General features: G+C 42.0%; 1 protein-coding gene across 2 annotated transcripts in view; it reads right to left on the minus strand.

Annotated features, from left to right (window-relative positions):
- The window catches only part of A1CF (APOBEC1 complementation factor), a 115,926-nt gene that overhangs the window by 28,132 nt on the left and 64,510 nt on the right, over positions 1 to 23,284 (minus strand). For both annotated transcript variants that reach the window (XM_075612924.1, XM_075612923.1), the window contains exons 7-8: positions 19,438 to 19,535; positions 15,910 to 16,186 (exon numbers count right to left, since the gene is read on the minus strand). In XM_075612924.1, the coding sequence (XP_075469039.1) occupies positions 15,910 to 16,186; positions 19,438 to 19,535 (375 nt within the window). The remainder of the gene's footprint in view (positions 1 to 15,909; positions 16,187 to 19,437; positions 19,536 to 23,284) is intronic.

Raw genomic sequence — 23,284 nt, forward strand, 5'->3', positions numbered from 1 at the left:
AGTGAGTACTGCTGTACTGTCTGTATATTGCATTGTCCCAGTGAGTACTGCTGTACTGTACTGTCTGTATATTGCATTGTCCCAGTGAGTACTGCTGTACTGTCTGTATATTGCATTGTCCCAGTGAGTACTGCTGTACTGTACTGTCTGTATATTGCATTGTCCCAGTGAGTACTGCTGTACTGTACTGTCTGTATATTGCATTGTCCCAGTGAGTACTGCTGTACTGTACTGTCTGTATATTGCATTGCCCCAGCGAGTACTGCTGTACTGTACTGTCTGTATATTGCATTGTCCCAGCGAGTATTGCTGTACTGTACTGTCTGTATATTGCATTGTCCCAGTGAGTACTGCTGTACTGTACTGTCTGTATATTGCATTGTCCCAGTGAGTACTGCTGTACTGTACTGTCTGTATATTGCATTATCCCAGTGAGTACTGCTGTACTGTACAGTTTGTATATTGCATTGTCCCAGTGAGTACTGCTGTACTGTACTGTCTGTATATTGCATTGTCCCAGTGAGTATTGCTGTACTGTACTGTCTGTATATTGCATTGTCCCAGTGAGTACTGCTGTACTGTACTGTCTGTATATTGCATTGTCCCAGTGAGTACTGCTGTACTGTACTGTCTGTATATTGCATTGTCCCAGTGAGTACTACTGTACTGTCTGTATATTGCATTGTCCCAGTGAGTACTGCTGTACTGTACTGTCTGTATATTGCATTGTCCCAGTGAGTACTGCTGTACTGTACTGTCTGTATATTGCATTGTCCCAGTGAGTATTGCTGTACTGTACTGTCTGTATGTATTGTCTGTATATTGCATTGTCCCAGTGAGTACTGCTGTACTGTACTGTCTGTATATTGCATTGTCCCAGTGAGTACTGCTGTACTGTCTGTATATTGCATTGTCCCAGTGAGTACTGCTGTACTGTACTGTCTGTATATTGCATTGTCCCAGTGAGTACTGCTGTACTGTACTGTCTGTATATTGCATTGTCCCAGTGAGTACTGCTGTACTGTACTGTCTGTATATTGCATTGCCCCAGTGAGTACTGCTGTACTGTCTGTATATTGCATTGTCCCAGTGAGTACTGCTGTACTGTCTGTATATTGCATTGTCCCAGTGAGTACTGCTGTACTGTACTGTCTGTATATTGCATTGTCCCAGTGAGTACTGCTGTACTGTCTGTATATTGCATTGTCCCAGTGAGTACTGCTGTACTGTACTGTCTGTATATTGCATTGTCCCAGTGAGTACTGCTGTACTGTACTGTCTGTATATTGCATTGCCCCAGCGAGTACTGCTGTACTGTACTGTCTGTATATTGCATTGTCCCAGCGAGTATTGCTGTACTGTACTGTCTGTATATTGCATTGTCCCAGCGAGTATTGCTGTACTGTACTGTCTGTATATTGCATTGTCCCAGTGAGTACTGCTGTACTGTACTGTCTGTATATTGCATTGTCCCAGTGAGTACTGCTGTACTGTACTGTCTGTATATTGCATTATCCCAGTGAGTACTGCTGTACTGTACTGTCTGTATATTGCATTGTCCCAGTGAGTACTGCTGTACTGTACTGTCTGTATATTGCATTGTCCCAGTGAGTATTTCTGTACTGTCTGTATATTGCATTGTCCCAGTGAGTACTGTTGTACTGTACTGTCTGTATATTGCATTGTCCCAGTGAGTACTGCTGTACTGTACTGTCTGTATATTGCATTGTCCCAGTGAGTATTGCTGTACTGTACTGTCTGTATATTGCATTGTCCCAGTGAGTACTGCTGTACTATCTGTATATTGCATTGTCCCAGTGAGTACTGCTGTATTGTACTGTCTGTATATTGCATTGTCCCAGTGAGTACGGCTGTACTGTACTGTCTGTATATTGCATTGTCCCAGTGAGTACTGCTGTACTGTACTGTCTGTATATTGCATTGTCCCAGTGAGTACTGCTGTACTGTACTGTCTGTATATTGCATTGTCCCAGTGAGTAGTACTGTACTGTCTGTATATTGCATTGTCCCAGTGAGTACTGCTGTTCTGTACTGTCTGTATATTGCATTGTCCCAGTGAGTACTGCTGTACTGTACTGTCTGTATATTGCATTGTCCCAGTGAGTACTGCTGTACTGTACTGTCTGTATATTGCATTGTCCCAGTGAGTACTGCTGTACTGTACTGTCTGTATATTGCATTGTCCCAGTGAGTACTGCTGTACTGTCTGTATATTGCATTGTCCCAGTGAGTACTGCTGTACTGTATTGTCTGTATATTGCATTGTCCCAGTGAGTATTGTTGTACTGTCTGTATATTGCATTGTCCCAGTGAGTATTGTTGTACTGTCTGTATATTGCATTGTCCCAGTGAGTACTTCTGTACTGTACTGTCTGTATATTGCATTGTCCCAGTGAGTACTGCTGTACTGTACTGTCTGTATATTGCATTGTCCCAGTGAGTACTGCTGTACTGTACTGTCTGTATATTGCATTGTCCCAGTGAGTACTGTTGTACTGTACTGTCTGTATATTGCATTGTCCCAGTGAGTACTGCTGTACTGTACTGTCTGTATATTGCATTGTCCCAGTGAGTATTGCTGTACTGTACTGTCTGTATATTGCATTGTCCCAGTGAGTATTGCTGTACTGTCTGTATATTGCATTGTCCCAGTGAGTACTGCTGTACTGTACTGTCTGCATATTGCATTGTCCCAGTGAGTACTGCTGTACTGTACTGTCTGTATATTGCATTGTCCGAGTGAGTACTGCTGTACTGTACTGTCTGTATATTGCATTGTCCCAGTGAGTACTGCTGTACTGTACTGTCTGTATATTGCATTGTCCCAGTGAGTACTGCTGTACTGTACTGTCTGTATATTGCATTGTCCCAGTGAGTAACTACTGTACTGTCTGTATATTGCATTGTCCCAGTGAGTACTGCTGTACTGTACTGTCTGTATATTGCATTGTCCCAGTGAGTACTGCTGTACTGTCTGTATATTGCATTGTCCCAGTGAGTACTGCTGTACTGTACTGTCTGTATATTGCATTGTCCCAGTGAGTAACTACTGTACTGTCTGTATATTGCATTGTCCCAGTGAGTACTGCTGTACTGTACTGTCTGTATATTGCATTGTCCCAGTGAGTACTGCTGTACTGTACTGTCTGTATATTGCATTGTCCCAGTGAGTATTGCTGTACTGTACTGTCTGTATGTATTGTCTGTATATTGCATTGTCCCAGTGAGTACTGCTGTACTGTACTGTCTGTATATTGCATTGTCCCAGTGAGTACTGCTGTACTGTACTGTCTGTATATTACATTGTCCCAGTGAGTACTGCTGTAGTGTACTGTCTTTATATTGCATTGTCCCAGTGAGTACTGCTGTACTGTACTGTCTGTATATTGCATTGTCCCAGTGAGTACTGCTGTACTATCTGTATATTGCATTGTCCCAGTGAGTACTGCTGTACTGTACTGTCTGTATATTGCATTGTCCCAGTGAGTACTGCTGTACTGTACTGTCTGTATATTGCATTGTCCCAGTGAGTACGGCTGTACTGTACTGTCTGTATATTGCATTGTCCCAGTGAGTACTGCTGTACTGTACTGTCTGTATATTGCATTGTCCCAGTGAGTACTGCTGTACTGTACTGTCTGTATATTGCATTGTCCCAGTGAGTACTACTGTACTGTCTGTATATTGCATTGCCCCAGTGAGTACTGCTGTACTGTGCTGTCTGTATATTGCATTGTCCAAGTGAGAACTGCTGTACTGTACTGTCTGTATATTGCATTGTCCCAGTGAGTACTGCTGTACTGTCTGTATATTGCATTGTCCCAGTGAGTACTGCTGTTCTGTACTGTCTGTATATTGCATTGTCCCAGTGAGTATTGTTGTACTGTCTGTATATTGCATTGTCCCAGTGAGTACTGCTGTACTGTACTGTCTGTATATTGCATTGTCCCAGTGAGTACTGCTGTACTGTACTGTCTGTATATTGCATTGTCCCAGTGAGTACTGCTGTACTGTACTGTCTGTATATTGCATTATCCCAGTGAGAACTGCTGTACTGTACTGTCTGTATATTGCATTGTCCCAGTGAGTACTGCTGTACTGTACTGTCTGTATATTGCATTGTCCCAGTGAGTATTGTTGTACTGTCTGTATATTGCATTGTCCCAGTGAGTATTGTTGTACTGTCTGTATATTGCATTGTCCCAGTGAGTACTTCTGTACTGTACTGTCTGTATATTGCATTGTCCCAGTGAGTACTACTGTACTGTCTGTATATTGCATTGTCCCAGTGAGTACTGCTGTACTGTACTGTCTGTATATTGCATTGTCCCCGTGAGTATTTCTGTACTGTCTGTATATTGCATTGTCCCAGTGAGTACTGTTGTACTGTACTGTCTGTATATTGCATTGTCCCAGTGAGTACTGCTGTACTGTACTGTCTGTATATTGCATTGTCCCAGTGAGTATTGCTGTACTGTACTGTCTGTATATTGCATTGTCCCAGTGAGTATTGCTGTACTGTACTGTCTGTATATTGCATTGTCCCAGTGAGTACTGCTGTACTGTACTGTCTGCATATTACATTGTCCCAGTGAGTACTACTGTACTGTCTGTATATTGCATTGTCCCAGTGAGTATTGCTGTACTGTCCTGTCTGTATATTGCATTGTCCCAGTGAGTACTGCTGTACTGTACTGTCTGTATATTGCATTGTCCCAGTGAGTACTACTGTACTGTCTGTATATTGCATTGTCCCAGTGAGTATTGCTGTACTGTACTGCCTGTATATTGCATTGTCCCAGTGAGTATTGCTGTACTGTACTGTCTGTATATTGCATTGTCCCAGTGAATACTGCTGTACTGTACTGTCTGTATATTGCATTGTCCCAGTGAGTACTGCTGTACTGTACTGTCTGTATATTGCATTGTCCGAGTGAGTACTGCTGTACTGTACTGTCTGTATATTGCATTGTCCCAGTGAGTACTGCTGTACTGTACTGTCTGTATATTGCATTGTCCCAGTGAGTACTGCTGTACTGTACTGTCTGTATATTGCATTGTCCCAGTGAGTATCGCTGTACTGTACTGTCTGTATATTGCATTGTCCCAGTGAGTATTGCTGTACTGTACTGTCTGTATATTGCATTGTCCCAGTAAGTACTACTGTACTGTCTGTATATTGCATTGTCCCAGTGAGTATCGCTGTACTGTACTGTCTGTATATTGCATTGTCCCAGTGAGTACTGCTGTACTGTACTGTCTGTATATTGCATTGTCCCAGTGAATATTGCTGTACTGTCCTGTCTGTATATTGCATTGTCCCAGTGAGTACTGCTGTACTGTACTGTCTGTATATTGCATTGTCCCAGTGAGTATTGCTGTACTGTCCTGTCTGTATATTGCATTGTCCCAGTGAGTACTGCTGTACTGTACTGTCTGTATATTGCATTGTCCCAGTGAGTACTGCTGTACTGTACTGTCTGTATATTGCATTGACCCAGTGAGTACTGCTGTACTGTACTGTCTGTATATTGCATTGTCCCAGTGAGTACTGCTGTACTGTACTGTCTGTATATTGCATTGTCCCAGTGAGTACTGCTGTACTGTCTGTATATTGCATTATCCCAGTGAGTACTGCTGTACTGTACTGTCTGTATATTGCATTGTACCAGTGAGTATTGCTGTACTGTACTGTCTGTATATTGCATTGTCCCAGTGAGTATTGCTGTACTGTACTGTCTGTATATTGCATTGTTCCAGTGAGTACTGCTGTACTGTACTGTCTGTATATTGCATTGTACCAGTGAGTACTGCTGTACTGTACTGTCTGTATATTGCATTGTCCCAGTGAGTACTGCTGTACTGTACTGTCTGTATATTGCATTGTCCCAGTGAGTATTGTTGTACTGTCTGTATATTGCATTGTTCCAGTGAGTAATGTTCTACTGTCTGTATATTGCATTGTCCCAGTGAGTATTGCTGTACTGTACTGTCTGTGTATTGCATTGTCCCAGTGAGTACTGCTGTACTGTCTGTATATTGCATTGTCCCACTGAGTACTGCTGTACTGTACTGTCTGTATATTGCATTGTCCCAGTGAGTATTGCTGTACTGTACTGTCTGTATATTGCATTGTCTCAGTGAGTATTGCTGTACTGTACTGTCTGTATATTGCATTGCCCCAGTGAGTACTGCTGTACTGTCTGTATATTGCATTGTCCCAGTGAGTACTGCTGTACTGTCTGTATATTGCATTGTCCCAGTGAGTAGTGCTGTGCTGTACTGTACTGTCTGTATATTGCATTGTCCCAGTGAGTATTTCTGTACTGTACTGTCTGTATATTGCATTGTCCCAGTGAGTACTGCTGTACTGTACTGTCTGTATATTGCATTGTCCCAGTGAGTACTGCTGTACTGTACTGTCTGTATATTGCATTGTCCCAGTGAGTACTGCTGTACTGTCTGTATATTGCATTGTCCCAGTGAGTACTGCTGTACTGTACTGTCTGTATATTGCATTGTCCCAGTGAGTACTACTGTACTGTCTGTATATTGCATTGTCCCAGTGAGTACTGCTGTACTGTACTGTCTGTATATTGCATTGTCCCAGTGAGTACTGCTGTACTGTACTGTCTGTATATTGCATTGTCCCAGTGAGCACTGCTGTACTGTACTGTCTGTATATTGCATTGTCCCAGTGAGTACTGCTGTACTGTACTGTCTGTATATTGCATTGTCCCAGTGAGTACTGCTGTACTTTACTGTCTGTATATTGCATTGTCCCAGTGAGTACTGCTGTACTGTACTGTCTGTATATTGCATTGTCCCAGTGAGTACTGCTGTACTGTACTGTCTGTATATTGCATTGTCCCAGTGAGTACTGCTGTACTGTACTGTCTGTATATTGCATTGTCCCAGTGAGTACTGCTGTACTGTACTGTCTGTATATTGCATTGTCCCAGTGAATACTGTTGTATTGTCCTGTCTGTATATTGTATTGCCCCAGTGAGTACTGCTGTACTGTACTGTCTCTATATTGCATTGCCCCAATGAGTACTGCTGTACTGTACTGTCTGTATATTGCATTGTCCCAGTGAGTATTGCTGTACTGTACTGTCTGTATATTGCATTGTCCCAGTGAGTACTGCTGTACTGTACTGTCTGTATATTGCATTGTCCCAGTGAGTACTGCTGTACTGTACTGTCTGTATATTGCATTGTCCCAGTAAGTATTGCTGTACTGTCTGTATATTGCATTGTCCCAGTGAGTACTGCTGTACTGTACTGTCTGTATATTGCATTGTCCCAGTGAGTACTACTGTCTGTATATTGCATTGTCCCAGTGAGTACTGCTGTACTGTACTGTACTGTCTGTATATTGCATTGTCCCAGTGAGTACTGCTGTACTGTACTGTCTGTATATTGCATTGTCCCAGTGAGTATTGCTGTACTGTACTGTCTGTATATTGCATTGTCCCAGTGAGTACTGCTGTACTGTACTGTCTGTATATTGCATTGTCCCAGTGAGTACTGCTGTACTGTACTGTCTGTATATTGCATTGTCCAAGTGAGTACTGCTGTACTGTACTGTCTGTATATTGCATTGCCCCATTGAGTATTGTTGTACTGTACTGTCTGTATATTGCATTGTCCCAGTGAGTACTGCTGTACTGTACTGTCTGTATATTGCATTGTCCCAGTGAGCACTGCTGTACTGTACTGTCTGTATATTGCATTGTCCCAGTGAGTACTGCTGTACTGTACTGTCTGTATATTGCATTGTCCCAGTGAGTACTGTCTGTATATTGCATTGTCCCAGTGAGTACTGCTGTACTGTACTGTCTGTATATTGCATTGTCCCAGTGAGTACTGCTGTACTGTACTGTCTGTATATTGCATTGTCCCAGTGAGTACTGCTGTACTGTACTGTCTGCATATTGCATTGTCCCAGTGAGTACTGCTGTACTGTACTGTCTGTATATTGCATTGTCCCAGTGAGTACTGCTGTACTGTACTGTCTGTATATTGCATTGTCCCAGTGAGTATTGTTGTACTTTCTGTATATTGCATTGTCCCAGTGAGTATTGTTGTACTGTCTGTATATTGCATTGTCCCAGTGAGTATTGCTGTACTGTACTGTCTGTGTATTGCATTGTCCCAGTGAGTACTGCTGTACTGTCTGTATATTGCATTGTCCCACTGAGTACTGCTGTACTGTACTGTCTGTATATTGCATTGTCCCAGTGAGTATTGTTGTACTGTACTGTCTGTATATTGCATTGTACCAATGAGTACTGCTGTACTGTACTGTCTGTATATTGCATTGCCCCAGTGAGTACTGCTGTACTGTCTGTATATTGCATTGTCCCAGTGAGTACTGCTGTACTGTCTGTATATTGCATTGTCCCAGTGAGTAGTGCTGTACTGTACTGTCTGTATATTGCATTGTCCCAGTGAGTATTGCTGTACTGTACTGTCTGTATATTGCATTGTCCCAGTGAGTACTGCTGTACTGTCCTGTCTGTATATTGCATTGTCCCAGTGAGTACTGCTGTACTGTACTGTCTGTATATTGCATTGTCCCAGTGAGTACTGCTGTACTGTACTGTCTGTATATTGCATTGTCCCAGTGAGTACTGCTGTACTGTACTGTCAGTATATTGCATTGTCCAAGTGAGTACTGCTGTACTGTACTGTCTGTATATTGCATTGCCCCATTGAGTATTGTTGTACTGTACTGTCTGTATATTGCATTGTCCCAGTGAGTACTGCTGTACTGTACTGTCTGTATATTGCATTGTCCCAGTGAGTACTGCTGTACTGTACTGTCTGTATATTGCATTGTCCCAGTGAGTACTGCTGTACTGTACTGTCTGTATATTGCATTGTCCCAGTGAGTACTGCTGTACTGTACTGTCTGTATATTGCATTGTCCCAGTGAGTACTGCTGTACTGTACTGTCTGTATATTGCATTGTCCCAGTGAGTACTGCTGTACTGTACTGTCTGTATATTGCATTGTCCCAGTGAGTACTGCTGTTCTGTACTGTCTGTATATTGCATTGTCCCAGTGAGTACTGCTGTACTGTACTGTCTGTATATTGCATTGTCCCAGTGAATACTGTTGTATTGTCCTGTCTGTATATTGCATTGCCCCAGTGAGTACTGCTGTATTGTACTGTCTGTATATTGCATTGCCCCAATGAGTACTGCTGTACTGTACTGTCTGTATATTGCATTGTCCCAGTGAGTATTGCTGTACTGTACTGTCTGTATATTGCATTGTCCCAGTGAGTACTGCTGTACTGTCTGTATATTGCATTGTCCCAGTGAGTACTGCTGTACTGTACTGTCTGTATATTGCATTGTCCCAGTAAGTATTGCTGTACTGTCTGTATATTGCATTGTCCCAGTGAGTACTGCTGTACTGTACTGTCTGTATATTGCATTGTCCCAGTGAGTACTGCTGTATATTGCATTGTCCCAGTGAGTATTACTGTCTGTATATTGCATTGTCCCAGTGAGTACTACTGTACTGTACTGTACTGTCTGTATATTGCATTGTCCCAGTGAGTACTGCTGTACTGTACTGTCTGTACACTGGCGACACACTTTATTGGAGCTCGGCTAGTCCCACGAATTCGGGTATACCCGGGCGTATTGAGGTTTGTGACTGTTTTCTGCCCGAGTGCATTGAGGTATTTTCCAGGCAGTGATTGAAGCATTTTATTCCCGCTGGCTGCAATACTGCACTATATATATATATACTGCATTACAATTCATGAATTTATGCCATCTGGTAGACACGCGAAGCATTGCAGCCTATTAAATCCTAATCATTATCATTTAACAGATCAGCCGCCCGTCAGCCAGGCATGAACCCAGGCTGGGAAGGCAAACGCAACGGGGCTTGTCAGAGGTGAGGAGCGGCGCATTCCAGGTATCTGCCAGGTACATACTGGGTATTTGCTCGAATAAAGTGTGTCGGTGCAGTATATTGCATTGTCCCAGTGAGTACTGCTGTACTGTACTGTCTGTATATTGCATTGTCCCAGTGAGTACTGCTGTACTGTACTGTCTGTATATTGCATTGTCCCAGTGAGTACTGCTGTACTGTACTGTCTGTATATTGCATTGTCCCAGTGAGTACTGCTGTACTGTACTGTCTGTATATTGCATTGTCCCAGTGAGTACTACTGTACTGTCTGTATATTGCATTATCCCAGTGAGTATTGCTGTACTGTACTGTCTGTATATTGCATTGTCCCAGTGAGTACTGCTGTACTGTACTGTCTGTATATTGCATTGTCCCAGTAAGTATTGCTGTACTGTCTGTATATTGCATTGTCCCAGTGAGTACTGCTGTACTGTACTGTCTGTATATTGCATTGTCCCAGTGAGTACTACTGTCTGTATATTGCATTGTCCCAGTGAGTACTGCTGTACTGTACTGTACTGTCTGTATATTGCATTGTCCCAGTGAGTACTGCTGTACTGTACTGTCTGTATATTGCATTGTCCCAGTGAGTATTGCTGTACTGTACTGTCTGTATATTGCATTGTCCCAGTGAGTACTGCTGTACTGTACTGTCTGTATATTGCATTGTCCCAGTGAGTACTGCTGTACTGTACTGTCTGTATATTGCATTGTCCAAGTGAGTACTGCTGTACTGTACTGTCTGTATATTGCATTGCCCCATTGAGTATTGTTGTACTGTACTGTCTGTATATTGCATTGTCCCAGTGAGTACTGCTGTACTGTACTGTCTGTATATTGCATTGTCCCAGTGAGCACTGCTGTACTGTACTGTCTGTATATTGCATTGTCCCAGTGAGTACTGCTGTACTGTACTGTCTGTATATTGCATTGTCCCAGTGAGTACTGTCTGTATATTGCATTGTCCCAGTGAGTACTGCTGTACTGTACTGTCTGTATATTGCATTGTCCCAGTGAGTACTGCTGTACTGTACTGTCTGTATATTGCATTGTCCCAGTGAGTACTGCTGTACTGTACTGTCTGCATATTGCATTGTCCCAGTGAGTACTGCTGTACTGTACTGTCTGTATATTGCATTGTCCCAGTGAGTACTGCTGTACTGTACTGTCTGTATATTGCATTGTCCCAGTGAGTATTGTTGTACTTTCTGTATATTGCATTGTCCCAGTGAGTATTGTTGTACTGTCTGTATATTGCATTGTCCCAGTGAGTATTGCTGTACTGTACTGTCTGTGTATTGCATTGTCCCAGTGAGTACTGCTGTACTGTCTGTATATTGCATTGTCCCACTGAGTACTGCTGTACTGTACTGTCTGTATATTGCATTGTCCCAGTGAGTATTGTTGTACTGTACTGTCTGTATATTGCATTGTACCAATGAGTACTGCTGTACTGTACTGTCTGTATATTGCATTGCCCCAGTGAGTACTGCTGTACTGTCTGTATATTGCATTGTCCCAGTGAGTACTGCTGTACTGTCTGTATATTGCATTGTCCCAGTGAGTAGTGCTGTACTGTACTGTCTGTATATTGCATTGTCCCAGTGAGTATTGCTGTACTGTACTGTCTGTATATTGCATTGTCCCAGTGAGTACTGCTGTACTGTCCTGTCTGTATATTGCATTGTCCCAGTGAGTACTGCTGTACTGTACTGTCTGTATATTGCATTGTCCCAGTGAGTACTGCTGTACTGTACTGTCTGTATATTGCATTGTCCCAGTGAGTACTGCTGTACTGTACTGTCAGTATATTGCATTGTCCAAGTGAGTACTGCTGTACTGTACTGTCTGTATATTGCATTGCCCCATTGAGTATTGTTGTACTGTACTGTCTGTATATTGCATTGTCCCAGTGAGTACTGCTGTACTGTACTGTCTGTATATTGCATTGTCCCAGTGAGTACTGCTGTACTGTACTGTCTGTATATTGCATTGTCCCAGTGAGTACTGCTGTACTGTACTGTCTGTATATTGCATTGTCCCAGTGAGTACTGCTGTACTGTACTGTCTGTATATTGCATTGTCCCAGTGAGTACTGCTGTACTGTACTGTCTGTATATTGCATTGTCCCAGTGAGTACTGCTGTACTGTACTGTCTGTATATTGCATTGTCCCAGTGAGTACTGCTGTTCTGTACTGTCTGTATATTGCATTGTCCCAGTGAGTACTGCTGTACTGTACTGTCTGTATATTGCATTGTCCCAGTGAATACTGTTGTATTGTCCTGTCTGTATATTGCATTGCCCCAGTGAGTACTGCTGTATTGTACTGTCTGTATATTGCATTGCCCCAATGAGTACTGCTGTACTGTACTGTCTGTATATTGCATTGTCCCAGTGAGTATTGCTGTACTGTACTGTCTGTATATTGCATTGTCCCAGTGAGTACTGCTGTACTGTCTGTATATTGCATTGTCCCAGTGAGTACTGCTGTACTGTACTGTCTGTATATTGCATTGTCCCAGTAAGTATTGCTGTACTGTCTGTATATTGCATTGTCCCAGTGAGTACTGCTGTACTGTACTGTCTGTATATTGCATTGTCCCAGTGAGTACTGCTGTATATTGCATTGTCCCAGTGAGTATTACTGTCTGTATATTGCATTGTCCCAGTGAGTACTACTGTACTGTACTGTACTGTACTGTCTGTATATTGCATTGTCCCAGTGAGTACTGCTGTACTGTACTGTCTGTACACTGGCGACACACTTTATTGGAGCTCGGCTAGTCCCACGAATTCGGGTATACCCGGGCGTATTGAGGTTTGTGACTGTTTTCTGCCCGAGTGCATTGAGGTATTTTCCAGGCAGTGATTGAAGCATTTTATTCCCGCTGGCTGCAATACTGCACTATATATATATATACTGCATTACAATTCATGAATTTATGCCATCTGGTAGACACGCGAAGCATTGCAGCCTATTAAATCCTAATCATTATCATTTAACAGATCAGCCGCCCGTCAGCCAGGCATGAACCCAGGCTGGGAAGGCAAACGCAACGGGGCTTGTCAGAGGTGAGGAGCGGCGCATTCCAGGTATCTGCCAGGTACATACTGGGTATTTGCTCGAATAAAGTGTGTCGGTGCAGTATATTGCATTGTCCCAGTGAGTACTGCTGTACTGTACTGTCTGTATATTGCATTGTCCCAGTGAGTACTGCTGTACTGTACTGTCTGTATATTGCATTGTCCCAGTGAGTACTGCTGTACTGTACTGTCTGTATATTGCATTGTCCCAGTGAGTACTGCTGTACTGTACTGTCTGTATATTGCATTGTCCCAGTGAGTACTACTGTACTGTCTGTATATTGCATTATCCCAGTGAGTATTGCTGTACTGTACTGTCTGTATATTGCATTGTCCCAGTGAGTACTGCTGTACTGTACTGTCTGTATATTGCATTGTCCCAGTGAGTACTGCTGTACTGTACTGTCTGTATATTGCATTGTCCCAGTGAGTACTGCTGTACTGTACTGTCTGTATATTGCATTGTCCCAGTGAGTACTGCTGTACTGTACTGTCTGTATATTGCATTGTCCCAGTGAGTACTGCTGTACTGTACTGTCTGTATATTGCATTGTCCCAGTGAGTACTGCTGTACTGTACTGTCTGTATATTGCATTGTCCCAGTGAGTACTGCTGTACTGTACTGTCTGTATATTGCATTGTCCCAGTGAGTACTGCTGTACGGTACTGTCTGTATATTGCATTGTCCCAGTGAGTACTGCTGTACTGTACTGTCTGTATATTGCATTGTCCCAGTGAGTATTGTTGTACTGTCTGTATATTGCATTGTCGCAGTGAGTATTGTTGTACTGTCTGTATATTGCATTGTCCCAGTGAGTACTACTGTACTGTCTGTATATTGCATTTCCCCAGTGAGTACTGTTGTACTGTACTGTCTGTATATTGCATTGCCCCAGTGAGTACTGTTGTACTGTACTGTCTGTATATTGCATTGTCCCAGTGAGTACTGCTGTACTGTACTGTCTGTATATTGCATTATCCCAGTGAGTACTGCTGTACTGTCCTGTCTGTATATTGCCAGCAAACAGCTCTTTGACCTTATGGGTTTCATCAGTGTGAAGGTTACTGACCTTGTATTGTGAATCTGGTTGTGGCTACAAACCAGGTACAAAACGTAAATTAGGGAGAGAAAAACAGCAATGCGGTACTGGCCTCTCTGACACGAAAGGGTTAACAGAGTCATATTTTTGTGAGGGGGGGGGGGTTTCTTTTCAACTAATAAATAAAAGATTGAAATACTGTAGATAATAGGGACTAAGCTAGTGAAGAAGAGAAATAATGTAAGACAGAAGGGAAGATATGACTGATGATTTGACATTTTTGTTAAATGTAACTATAATAGTGCTGATCAGGGCACTATCCCACGGAAACTCCCAATGACTTCAATGTGCCTTTTGGTGCCATAGTGCTGGATAAGCACATCACAGTTTACTGAATAACCTAAGCATGTTTATCAAGGATATACGGTAACCGTCACAGAACAGACTCTTGCTGCCTGTTGAAAGTGCAAGACAAAGAATAAAACTTAATAAACAAATGCTCTTCCATTGTCTCATCCCCGTTCATCGTATGCCGGGTTTACCTTGCCCATTAAATTCATGCACAAATTATAGTGGATTCATTTAGCCATGTTTTTTTTAACCTGATTTGTAACCTATGAGGCTGATTACATACATAAGAATTACATGGCATTGAGTATGTTCACATTTATTATCTTTTTAGAATGGTATAGTTCTCTGTATCAATAGAGGTATTATAAAGAATTAAAGTGACTGCTTGGTACCTTATGTTGGTAAAAGGCACAGCACAACCTCACTGGTGTAGCTCGGATATTATGCTTGCTGTGTATACTCTTACAAACTGCTTTGCTAAATATATTGATCTTCAATTTAAACACATGAATATTGGCAGTATCATTATCGGTTTACTGCCTGGGTTGATATTACCTTACACAAAAACTGTGGGGAGATTTTGCATTATAACTGCCACTTAGCTGAAGCTATTTAATCATTTCCATACTTTACTGACTCAGTACATAAAGTATGTGTACATATATAGGAAATATACTTAGATGTACTGTAGGTGGTATTTTACAAAACACGTGTTAGCAGTTGTTAATATTGGTAACAGGTCACCATAATTGGTATTTACATTTCTCTATGCCTGTCACTGTTTATTCAGAATAATACCTCGTTATACTTGCACTACATATTTTGGTTATTGTTGTTCTAGGTTTGAAGGAGGGGTTCTCCGGAGCTGATCTGCATTCATTTCAGGAACCGGGGACCCCCTGCATCTCGGAGATACTGGCCTCATTGGGGTGCCGGTATCTCTGAGGCCAGGGAACTTGTGCGCCTAACGAAATGGCGTCTTTAAATGTCTTGCGTCAGGCGGGCCAATAGGAAGCCGTGACATCATCCCTTGCTGCTTCCTATTGGCCCGCATGAGATGGACATTTAAACTGCACAGAGGTACTGGTACGGCTGTGGATGTATGTATCTCTGTTAGCAGGGTTTCCCCGGAGCCGAAATTAACGCAGCTCAGCTCCGGAGACCCCCTGCTTCAATACTAGAACAAAAGAAGATGTACTAAAAGTAGATGTAGATTTTCACACTCTCAAAAGTGTTTGCAGAGAAAGTGTAAGTGGGCACACATGATGCAAACGTCAGGTTTGTAAGCGTTGCATATCTTTTACAGCAGTGACCGGTTATAATTTTATAATGTAATATATTAAACAGGTAATTCAAATTCCTAATTAAGTTTCCAAATGATAATTTCATGGTCTTTTTTAAAATGTAATAAAGGGCACAAGCATTCACTAAATATAATGCAGTTTGACGTAATTTATGCGCGGTCGGTAAGTTACCTCTAATGGATGGAGGTCGGACAAGGCCACGATTGCTGACGTATCCTTTAGCGGAAGGGAAAGTAATGTTTGGAATTGCAGCAGCATAGGTAGGAGGTGCATAGAAGACAGGTGCTCCAAGATAGGCAGTAGCTGGGTCATAAACATGTCCTATGGTGTATGCATATTCTCCTTGTATGGTGCCTCCTCTTCCTCCTGTGCCTCTGGTGTACCTCACATAACTATCTTTGTCCACTGGCTTAGCCAAGGTAACTTCTATAGGCGAACCATCTATTATCTGAAAAAATGAAAGGTTATGCAAAACATGCACATTGTATTGATTATGTAAGAGAGATTGGACAAGACAGACGGCAAACAAATTTGTATCTATTGTATGCTATCGCCTGCCACTGAAAGGATGAACCCTATGGTGTCTTCCAGCTTAGTAACGCTGAGTAAATATAGCCCTTAGTCTACTCTTCTTACATTGAGCACTGTGCCTCTTCTAATTTCTGCAAGCTTCGGAGCTTCTGAGCAGTTGTAGTTGTTCAGACTGTAGGAATTATGGCTTTATTTATATACTAGAACACATTCTAAAAACATGAATGCAGTATACTGACTGTCAGAATGGAAAGAGCACGCTTTTCAGGAAAGGAAATGATGGTGATTGAATTCACTATGTAATTTGCAAGTCCCCATTCAGCAAGGCAGCTGGAATTACCTGTCCCGCTTATCATTTCACTTATGATGGACTGTTGTGCCTTTTTAACTTATGACATGATAACCACTTTGCTTTCAATCAGTGCTGTTCCTTTGTGTTGGGAAATATGGCCTTTCTAATAGGAAATATCGCTGATGTATTTTTATTGGTATACATGTCTGTTGCATCATTTTCACAGACATATAAATACATATGCAAAGCTTTAGCAATCAACACCAGCGTTGTGTTACAGATAAAGCAGCTGTCCCCACGCTACCAACTTTTTTTTAACCCACCTTAATGTTTACCAGGGGGTCTCTGGAACTGAACACGCCATTTTCAGCCGCAGGAGCCCATTTGGTTCCCGAGATACTTACCGGTAAAAGTAAAGCGTCCCAGGGGGCAAAATAGAGTTTTAAATACCCCACATCACACGGGCCAAGAAGTGGCTACGTCATCCGTTGCGGCTTCCTATTGGCCCACGTGGCAGGAGAGTTTTAATACCAGGAAGTACCGGTACTATTGTACTTTTACCGGTAAGTGTCTTGGGAACCAGGGAGCGCCAAGGAAGCTCTGCTTTCCGTCCAGTTAAAAGATATAGGGGGAGCCCAGGGGGTACAGCTGCTTTAAGTAACCTCATTTGCCGACATATTACTTTCTTTCCATATTTCTAGTAAAACAATAGAATAAAGATTGATCTCCCCCCCCCTCCCCCCTCCTGGGCCTAAGCCACCTGTGTGCACTATTACAAAATTGGTCTAAAACAGGGGCGGCCAACTCCAGTCCTCAAGGGCCACCAACAGGTCAGGTTTCAAGGATATCCCTGCTTCAGCACAGGTGGCTCAATCAGTGGCACAGGCTTTGACTGATTGAGACACCTGTGCTGAAGCAGGGATATCCTTAAAACCTGACCTGTTGGTGGCACTTGAGGACTGGAGTTGGCCATTCCTGGTCCACATCATTTGAATTTATAAGCAGATGTCTCCAATTGGAGTTAAAAAAAAAATCATTTACATGCAGTGATGTCATTCTGTTCATTTATATGCAGTGATGTCATTCTGTTCATTTATATGCAGTGATGTCATTCTGTTCATTTACATGCAGTGATGTCATTCTGTTCATTTATATGCAGTGATGTCATTCTGTTCATTTACATGGAGTGATGTCATTCTGTTCATTTACAAGCTTATTAATAGGATATAGTACATGCATTATTAAAATAACAAGAACAGGGACCTTTAAAATGATCATTTATCTTAGCATAATGAATATGCCTCATCGGGATAAATGTCTCACTACCAATAAAATATTCCAAAAGTCAGTAAAAGGTTACTTAAATATTAAACTATATATATATATATATATATATATATATATATATATATATATATATATATATATACAGTGTTCGACAAACCTATACATTTGCTCGCCCCGGGCGAGTGGATTTAACATCGTGGCGAGCTCCTATTGGCCCAAGCAGCACACGTGTGGTACTAGGTGGCGAGTAGATTTGTTTATTCGGCGAGTAGATTTTTTGGTGATTTGTCGACCACGGTATATATATATTGCAGTCTTCTCCCATAAGACTTCTTCTGGTGCGACATCTTACAGACTAATTACTTCAATGGACTGTATGATACCTTCCAGCTCTAGAAGTTGTCTTACGGCAGAAGGCTGCTAGTAAATACGGCCCATAATCTTCGGTCAAGACCTTGAGTTAGGCTTTCTTTGTATTGTATGTCTTTGTTCCTATTCTCCTCCATGTAGGAGGAATAGGACAGGGGAGCACAGAACATAGGGGATAGAAAAATGAGATACGCGAATCAATGTCAATACAAGATCACTCAGATGTTCATCATACAGCTGAAGGGAAAAAAGTGGGTGCAACTGAACATATACAGTATAGTGCACCATGCTTGTAACAGTGCAGCTGGGGGGTTTGTGGATGATAATAATAATAATAGTGACTTACACGGCCATGTGTAGGTCAAAGCTCCAGTTGGTGTCTCTGCAGGAACAGGTGTCCTCTTACTAGGCTCTCCTGTCCCTCATGGTGTATATACCCCCGAAATAGGGTGAGATGGGTACCCCAAGTGGACGACAAATAGCCAGATGATTTGGTTAAAAACAATATTTATTTAATAAAATGTAAGCACAACAAAGAACTTACATCTAAGATGGACTCCGTCGGTGTTAATGGCTACTCTGATCCCCGTGCAGCAGTGGCTTGCTTCCCTGTTCACCGCGTCCGGTGTGCAGGGCTGGAGTGCGACTGGTAACAGGAGACTCCGTAAGCCGCCGAGGTTCAAAATGGTGCACGCTATTTGAGCAATGCGTTTCGCAGAATTAGATTGCAAGCTCTTTGGACCAGGAACTCCTCTTTCACAATGTTACATTTATGTCTGAAGCACTTATTCCCATGCTGTGTTATTTGCAGTTATTTGTTATTTATATGATTGTCATGTGCATTACTACTGTGAAGCGCTATATAACTAAAGACATACATACATCTCTGCATGCTTCATCAGGTTCGATAGCGTGTAAGGAAAGGGGAGGTTTAAATAGCCTCCCAATAAGACTACTTAGTTAAAACAGCGGAGGACAATTAAAAACATCTGAGTGAACTTGTATTAACATTGATTCGCGTATCTCATTTTTCTATCCCCTATGTTCTGTCCTATTCCTTATTACGCTTGTTCTTGATTGTACTGTTTATTTATTGTTTGACTAGACTGGGAGCGCCCCAGATATCTTCCTTTCATTCTGTTCTTCTCCAAGCCTGGTTTATCCTAGATCAGAGGCAACTTGTGAAGATAGATTGCATATTCAATAAGCTTTTATCCTACCTTCCCATTTAAAGCATTCATTGAATCAATAGCATCACAACGATTGTTGAAGTGTACAAAGGCATAATCTCGGATTTTCTTTACTCGCTCAACTGCTCCTGCAAATAATATAGATTTTGAATTATTTAAAATATTTTGCTTGGGAAAATGATTGCTGACAATTCTAGCTGTACAATAATGAGCAAGTACAGCAGAACACTGTAATGATACATCTGAGTGCTGCATGTGTGCAGGGCCGCAGACAGCTTTCCCGGGGCTCAGGACTATAGTTTCTACTGCCCCTCCCCCCCCATGGACTCCCTCTCTATCTCTCATATACCATCTCTCCCCTCCCTCTCATTCTCTCCCACCTCACTCTCCCTCCACCACTCTCTTCCACGCCCCACCTCTATCTCCCTCATGCCCCCACCCCTCTCTCCCATGCACCCGCCTCTCCCTCCACCACTCTCCCTCATAAATAATCCCGCCTCCCACACACACACTTCACCTTAGAGGGGGGCCTCTGGTGCCACACCGATCAGTTGGGCCCGACATCTAGCTGGGCCCAAATTCTAGTGCTGGCCAGCCAGGCCCCCCACATCCAGGCCCAGGACAGCAGTCCCGCCCCCTCCCCCCTGCCACCCCTCAGCATCCCTGCTTGTATGATGTATAATATAGTGTGATTGGGAGGAAGATGGTGCTCAGAATCACATGTAGACTCTATCAAAAATATTTTTGTGTGTAAGTCCATAAGTGTCCGGAACGCAGTAATACTTGTCCACAGTGATACTGTCATGTATAAGTATACCAAAGGTGCCTAGAGGTGTCCGCCTGACAACCACAGTATATAGCATACAATGATATTCTCTATAGGGTATACAATATAGTGATAAGTGCTAGAGCAGGGTAATATGATGCAGGGCTATAGCCCATTACTTGTCAGCTCATTCACAGGAAAGTCCAGCAAATCCGGGGCATGCAATCCGTGGTGTGGAGGATCCAGAAGACAGTAGTTAGAAGTGGAACACAGCCAACACGCATTTCGTGCGCAAGCACTTTATCAAGGTTTATCACCTTGATAAAGTGCTTGCGCACAAAACGCGTAGGTGCTTTCTTATCTGTTGTCCTTTGTGAGCTACACAATAAATTGATCTTTATTTGGACTTGCCCTGGATACTTCATTTTTTCTTCAGTGTTGGCTGTGCTCCGCTTCTACCTACTGTCTTCATGATGCATAACGTAGCAGTAAGATTTAAAAAAATATATTAAAAAAATTATTCAAACAATTAATGGACTTCCTTTGTCTCTGAAGCATAGGTGCACTTTCATCTATGAATAACTTTTACATTTATCAGCTCTGTAAATACATTATATAGATAATTACAGGGATCGGATGGACTTTGGGTGGATTATTACTAGCTACGTCACTCAAAATAACAAGCACATAATAGCAGTACTTTATTACGCACAGACTTGCAGAACTGCAGATTTCAAAGTTCAGAGTCCTTAGTTCTTGTATCTACAGTAAGAAAAATCCTGGACAGTATTTCTCATTCTGAAGAAATTTAAATTGGTTTCAAATGTGTAGCTAGAAATAGTTATTGGTCTAAAATGGCTTTTTTGATGAAAAAAGTAATAATTTTTCAAACTGTCATTCTGAAAATTAGCAATAAAAGAAAACAGGGCTTTAAAGAGGGAATCTAAGCAGCACTTAAAAAAATGTTTTAATTTATGCAGCCTTTGATTACTTTTATTGAAAATGAATTACTGTACCTAAGCTGCCGATCGATTCATTCTCCTGTGATCGATCAGCAAAGATTCTGCTTCCCAGGGTTCACTAAATGGCTACTTTTCAGTTTCAATCAATCCTTCAGCCCGTGTAACTCAGCATCTACAATGTATTCTTATATTACTACGGTAACATTATCTATTGTTACAGTTTGCAGCTCAAACTGCTGGGAATATTGGCAACAAATTATCACAACAGGAAAGTGTTGCAAATATCTTGCACTGCTGGGGCGGTGAGCTAAATCCTGCTATGCTCAGTATATTAAAATGTATTAAAAATGACATTGTGTTGAATAAAAAAAAAAAAAAGTTTAATTATTATCTAATATACAGAACTGATTTAATTTAAAAAAAAACATACATGTAGGATATTGCATGGATTGCTCCTTTAAGTCTAGTCTTGTTCAATGTCAATTTAGAAGGGTGGGAAACAAAATATTGTAACTTTAACAAAGTCACACAGAAAAACAGCTAGTGGGAATTACGTGGATCTAAATGTCAGTAACTGTTACTAGAAATGTACGTCTGGGGAAAGGGGAAAAGTTCTTGCAGTTGTGTGACCAGGATAGGATGTAATGTATTGTTCTTATGTTATTTTCTCAACCCAGGGGGAGCATGTAGGGAAAGAACAACAAAGAAAAAAAAAAAAAAAAAAACACACTAAGTGCAAATAATTTTGTTCAAGGGTGATATATGATGCTTGGCCCCTGTGTGCTCCCTACTCACAGAAAGTTAGTAGGATAAGTGCAGTGGCGGGATATGTGAAGTCAGGTGGATATCACTGGACATATGCAGGAAGCAGCTAGAACTGGGATGTCAGTTGCAAACGTACATGGAAAGATAAAAACAGACCTCCATGGTGCAGATCAATGGTATAGGGATAAACTTTATATAGTATTAAAATGTGCACTCACAATGTTAAAAATCAATATATGCGTTATTCACTGTATAAGTGATAAGGAGTGTAAGGGTGGTTGCCGCAGCTCACCGCACCGCCGCCGTCTCGGATGGGCTTCTCCACAGTCTCCCCGTGGCTTCCTCTGCACTGTATCAGCGTGGGAATCTCCTCCAGCGATGTCTCTGACGCGATACGTCACGACCGGAAGTGACGTATCGCGTCAGAGACATCGCTGGAGGAGATTCCCACGCTGATACAGTGCAGAGGAAGCCACGGGGAGACTGTGGAGAAGCCCATCCGAGACGGCGGCGGTGCGGTGAGCTGCGGCAACCACCCTTACACTCCTTATCACTTATACAGTGAATAACGCATATATTGATTTTTAACATTGTGAGTGCACATTTTAATACTATATAAAGTTTATCCCTATACCATTGATCTGCACCATGGAGGTCTGTTTTTATCTTTCCATGTACGTTTGCAACTGACATCCCAGTTCTAGCTGCTTCCTGCATATGTCCAGTGATATCCACCTGACTTCACATATCCCGCCACTGCACTTATCCTACTAACTTTCTGTGAGTAGGGAGCACACAGGGGCCAAGCATCATATATCACCCTTGAACAAAATTATTTGCACTTAGTGTGTTTTTTTCTTTGTTGTTCTTTCCCTACATGCTCCCCCTGGGTTGAGAAAATACATATTGATCATCTGGGACCAGTGAAGACAGTCCCTTCCAGAGGGTCTGAGCAGGGGGTTACAACCTATATTATACTTTTTTTCACTATTGCACTATTTTTAGGCACTATATTATTCTGAATCACTATATGTGTGTTATATAGTCACTGTATTTTAAGTGATCACTAGTATTTAATTAGCGCCAGATTTTTCACCAATCACGTTGTCACATTGTTCTTATGTTATACACTGTAAATATTTAGAACCTATGAATATGTGATTTTACCGTTGGGATAAGTTCCCAGCACTGAAAATCTTATTTTAAAGTCACTGAGTATACAGTGAGTCCTCGCTTACTGACATCCCGCTTACCGACGGATGCCTGATCCGATGCTGCGTAATGCAGTCCGCCGTCATTATCCGACATCAGACCCGCTTATCCGACGGTCACCACCGCGATTAACATGGGACCCGCAATCCGACGGTATGTTATCCGATGGCGG

Source organism: Ascaphus truei, chromosome 8 (assembly GCF_040206685.1).
Source record: "Ascaphus truei isolate aAscTru1 chromosome 8, aAscTru1.hap1, whole genome shotgun sequence".
NCBI classification, from domain to species: Eukaryota; Metazoa; Chordata; class Amphibia; order Anura; family Ascaphidae; genus Ascaphus; species Ascaphus truei.